The sequence below is a fragment of the Pundamilia nyererei genome, unplaced genomic scaffold, assembly GCF_000239375.1.
Source record: "Pundamilia nyererei isolate P.nyererei 1_Seehausen unplaced genomic scaffold, PunNye1.0 scaffold01239, whole genome shotgun sequence".
Lineage (NCBI taxonomy): Eukaryota > Metazoa > Chordata > Actinopteri > Cichliformes > Cichlidae > Pundamilia > Pundamilia nyererei.
In genome coordinates, this window is record NW_005188640.1 from 1 (window position 1) to 5,295 (window position 5,295).

A 5,295-nucleotide genomic window follows, 5' to 3' on the forward strand; every position below is an offset into this window, starting at 1 on the left:
CTGGAGGAGGTGGCTGGGGAGAGGGAGGTCTGGGCCTCTTTGCTTAGGCTGCTGCCCCCGCGACCCGGCCTCGGATAAAGCGGATGAAGATGGATGGATGAATGCAAGCAGCAGGACAAAAGCAGTTAGCATTGTTGTTCCTGGAAATGTTTTCCTTGGAGAACACCTACATTAATATAATTTTATTAGTCAGTTGAACCACTCTCTCTTCCCCAAAATATTCCTGCATGTGTGATTGTTAATGTCACATCAGCATGAAAGAAATAGGAAGTAAGGGAAGGACAATTTTTCCAGCTTTTCCTTCGCTACCAGACATTCTCCATACCCGAGAGTGTCCAGTCTCCAGTGTGGATCCTTCAGTCCAGCCGACAGCAGCATCATTCCTGAGTCTCCTGGGTGATTGTAGGTTAGGTCAAGCTCTCTCAGATGGGAGGGGTTGGAGGTCAAAGCTGATGCCAGACAAGTACAGCCTTCCTTTGTGATCAGACAGTGTGACAGACTGTAGACAAAAAAAACAGTTATTCTGAAAACACTCTGCTGAACATTTGCTTTTGCTTTTCATTTTCTTCAAATACCATGACCCTAATGAATTCCATCAATTCAGTTCAAATTAACTATCTAAAGCAGCAACTGATAAAAACAATGGTGTCAAGTTGTGAAGCCAGCAGTAGACTCCACAACATTACAGAGAACACCTGAACAATCTGAATATTTCCTTAGAAGGAAGAACTCCCTTTTAAGAAGAATAGACCTATAGCAGAACCAGGTAGAGGGAAAAGACAAACGATTTAAAAAAGAAACAAACAAACAAACAAAAAACCCCAAGAGAACAGAGAACCAAATAAAAACACAAATTATAAAAGAGCACAGAAAACAGTTAATGACATGCAGTGGTGGAAGAAAAGTGAAATTATATTGTGAAAATGAAATACTGTTGATGATGTCTTTAATCATAATGGGGCCTGGTAACTTTGGACTTTGTATATCAGAATAGAGTTCAAGTTAATATTCTCAGAGAGGCAATGAATACAGGAGAAATATGGTCTTTCTTTCTAGTCCCTAACAGAATGCGTTCTGCAGCATTTTGGATCGACTGAACACTCTGCAGGTAACTTTCAAAGCCACCTTATAATCCAACCAAAGATAAAATAAAATGTAGCTGATGATTCTATAGGTTTTAGCTATTTATTCAGCAATTTAATACAGACCTTAAATCATACTAAATGGAAAAGAATGAATCCTGACCTGAGAGTTTCCAGTGTACAGTGTGGACTCTTCACTGCAGCAGACAGGAGCTTCACTCCAGAATCCTGCAGATCATTGTCACTTAAGTCCAGGTCTCTGAGACTAGAGGACTGAGAGCTGAGAACTGAGGACAGAGCTTCACAACTTCGCTCTAAGAGGTTACAGGCACTCAGTCTACAAAATAAGCAACACAAGGACAAAAACGAAAACACTGAAGTTAAAATGTATTCATGGTGAAAGACAGTTTCAAGAAAAGTTTTAAGACTAATCTTAAAAGTAGAAAGTGTGTGTGTCTCCTGAATCCAAACTGGAAGCAGGTTCCACAGAAGAGAGGCCTGAAAGCTGAAGGCTCTCCCTCCCATTCTACTTTCTAGATTAAGTATACTTTTATTAGCTAAACGTTTTAATTGGTAACTATGTTACTTAAGAAAAATTAAATATAATTATAGCTGACCTTAGAGTTTTCAGTGTGCAGTGTGGACTCTGCAGTGCATCAGACAGAAGCTTTACGCCTGAATCCTGTAGGTTGTTGTTACTCAGGTCCAGCTCTGTCAAACTTGAAGACTGGGAACTGAGAAGCGAACACAGAGCTTCACAGCTTCTCTTCGAAAGGAAACAACCATTCAGTCTGGAAAAAGAAAGAAATGTTTGTGTTTATAAGCAATCATTTTTGATGTTCAACCTAAATAAAAAAAACAAACAAACAAAACATGTCAGTGTGCACTACATTTCATGATTAACAACACAACTTGAAATATGAGTTGGGCAAATCACAATTATACCTCTAAATGCAATACACTGAGGAACTGGTACATCTAGTGATAATAGTTCAGTACCTGCTGCCACTAGCATTCAATAATGAAGCATATGTATAAATTAGATAAGGAAGCTCTGTAGTTGTAATGGTCTGGGTAACTTCCGGTGAATCCACCTCTGGGAGGAGTTGCTGGGTTATCACTGACCGGCTGCACCTGGATGTCATTTGGCTGTCCGTTTTAAAGACCAGAATTCACAATCACTCTTCGCTAGAACGTCTGATAACCACAGTTAGCGTAGGCTATTATAGCACATGTGTGATCTTTCTAGTTTTGCTCGTACTTACCTGTGCTTCTCTTCTGCTCGCAGTTATCCTCCGAGACATCATAACCAAATCTGCCATAACTACCTTACCGCATCGCACCTGCCTGCCTCCCCACCCGACTCACTGGATTATCGTGGATCGTCTCTGGACTTTTCTCTCTGCTGACCCGGACCATTACCCCCTCCACGCTTTGCCCCCACATGTGGAAAGTTAGACTGCTCGTAATCTGTTGTTTCACTCTGGACCAGCGTCGGAAACTTCTTTTGAAACCTGTCTCCTTCTGTTATAGTGACTCTGAACTTCCTGGCTCCAGACCCCCAGTGTAGCCTCTCCCTTACCTCCCCACTCCGTGGGTTCCTGTGTGGGCATTTACCGTCAGCGTCGGGTGGGACTCACGGACTTCAGTGATAGTTTGGAATGTTTAATGCTTTATGGTTTTTGTATGTTATTGTTCACCATCACTCATAGTACAGCTCTTGTAAATTGTTATAGTTCTTTGTAGTCACAGGTTATCACTGTGAAATCAAAGTACTGCTCTTGCTTATTTTGGTGTAGTCATAGTTCATGGTAATCACAGTTAAACTCAGTGAGTCTGAGCCCTTAGTTCATAGTGATCGTTTGTTATTGTTAAGTCAAGTTTTAGTTTAAACTTCAAGCACATCGCATGTAGGTTTAGTTACATAGTGGCTTCTTTCACTCTTTGTAAATAAATTGTTGCTTTCACTAATTCTCCGTGCTTCTGTGTGTTGTCTGCACTTAAGTCCATACTTCTGGTGGCCTCTGGGCCATTATAGTGTACTTTACTTTATTGGTCCCCGTGGGGAAAATCGCTCTCTGCATTTAACCCATTCACTCAGTGAAGCAGTGGGCAGCCATTGGGCGCCCGGGGAGCAGTGTGTAGGGACGGTACCTTGCTCAGGGGTACCTCAGGGTAGCTGTTCAGGGGAATCGAACCCCCGACCTTCCGATCATGGGGCCACCACTCTACCTACTGAGCTATCCCTGCCCTAGTAGTCACACATCTGTTTGCTTCCCAGGTGTTTGGTGGCTAATCTGAACTTTACGTAAATTCCATGGTCACATGCTTTCAAACTTATTGGAGTCAAATCTCCAAATACCTTAAATGAATTCTGTATATCAATAAATGTTCAGTTAGTTCTAATTCCTTCTTTCTCCTTGTTGATCTGTTGGTAATTTTCCTGATTTTATAATCTGTGATTATTGTTGTTAGATACTGTCTTGTTTCTTTATGTTGTTGTGGGTTCTTAAGAATGACACCATTACTTGAAGAGAAGGTATTTTATCAAACTGTGGTTCACATGTAAACAAAGCTTCGCCATCACAGTCTACTCCGAGGTAACTCCCCTTGCTCTCTAGCTCCCCCTACAGTCCAGGAGTATTAACAACATAAAACATGATACTAGGCAAATAAGGATTTGCTGTTATCATTACAGATACAGCTCAAAATACTATTTTTCTGCCCCACGCCCCTGGTACCGGGGAAAAAAAGGGAGGAGATCCCGTTTAATTGGTTATAACACGGGGTGAGAAATATAAGTCCAGACATGTGTGGTATCCACAGAAACCTCTCAATCCAAGCTAAAATGTCATATAAACCATTTCTACATCCAAAAAAAAAAAAAAACACACCGAAAACAAGCCATGATTAAGCGAGTAGTTACGTAAATGCGCAGAAGACAACTAAACAAACAAAACCGAACAAGAAATTCTTCAAACTTCATGTAACAGGCTAAAGAAAGTCCAGTTAGCTTCCAGAACTATTACTGACTCCAAGCACCAAGTTTCACCATGCTCTGACCAAAATTCACTGAATGAGCCACAAAAGAAAACCACAAAAACACATAGCGGCGCAAATGCGCTAAGATAGAAATTGGCTTGCTGTCCCGATTTCCTCCGTTATTTTTGCTGGTGTGGGGAACATATCATTTTATATCATTTTTTATATCATGTTAATTCTTTTTAACTTTTTATTAAGCTTTGAGCAGTGGCATTTGATTAAACATTTATTCCATTTATTAAACATACAGTTTTAATCATGTTATTACACACATTGCATTTGTGCTCATAATAGAGTTAAGCATACAGTCTAATGAAGGTTGAAAGCTTCGTTCAGCGTTATGTTTGAACTGATATATTGATGAAATGACTTGAATGCTGTGAATGAATGCCTAACACGCTTACATACACATAAACATGAAGTATAATTTCTAGGGTAAAGGTGAAAGACATCTTGCTTTGTCTCTGCTTGGCAACTAGTGATCCGGGGTCTATAGGATCTGGAGGAGCCAGACAACCATATAGGAAAAAATGCTGTTAAACACGGAAACTTAAACTGTCATTAATTATAACCTATACATGTGATGTTTTGTCTAAAGCGAGAAGGGGCGTTAACCCTGACATAATAAAACCATGCTGAAAGTATGTTTTGACGGAAGATCAGTGTTGGTGATATAAAGATGTGTATCTTTCCACACATGTGTTTAATAAAATCATTGTTTTGACACACTTGGACCAGAGGTTTGTCTCTCACCTCAATCACAAATCGGGACACTGGTAGCTGGTAGCCACGTGATTCTCAGTATTTACCATGCCTACCTAGCCGCATCAGAGCCATTTTCCTTTAACAACCTCCATTTTAGACCCAACTACAGACACGTGACAGGACAAAAGCCACATGCAGTAAATTTGGGCCCATGTGGGTTTTGGCATTGCAACGTTTGATTGGTTGATTGGTATCATCATTAATGTGATTCTATTGCCTCAAATGATTAAAAAGAGGTGTCAATCATGCAATTTGACCAAAAGAAACCAAAGTTACAGCCCCTCAGATTTTAAAGGGCCAGAGACCATATTAAATGCTCCATGCGCACGGCGAAAAAGGGCCATTGCCATGTAAATGTGTGGTTAATTCTTCAAATAAATATATTTTTTGTAAAAAAAAAAAAAAA

General features: G+C 40.2%; 1 protein-coding gene across 1 annotated transcript in view; it reads right to left on the reverse strand.

Moving 5' to 3' along the window:
* Positions 1-75: 75 nt before the first annotated feature.
* LOC102199171 (ribonuclease inhibitor-like) overlaps positions 76-5,295 on the reverse strand; it is a 7,822-nt gene continuing 2,602 nt past the window's right edge. Inside the window, exons 3-5 of the mRNA XM_013908114.1 lie at positions 1,700-1,873; positions 1,246-1,419; positions 76-499 (exon numbers count right to left, since the gene is read on the reverse strand). Coding sequence (XP_013763568.1) covers positions 250-499; positions 1,246-1,419; positions 1,700-1,873 — 598 coding nt within the window. The 3' untranslated portion in view covers positions 76-249. The remainder of the gene's footprint in view (positions 500-1,245; positions 1,420-1,699; positions 1,874-5,295) is intronic.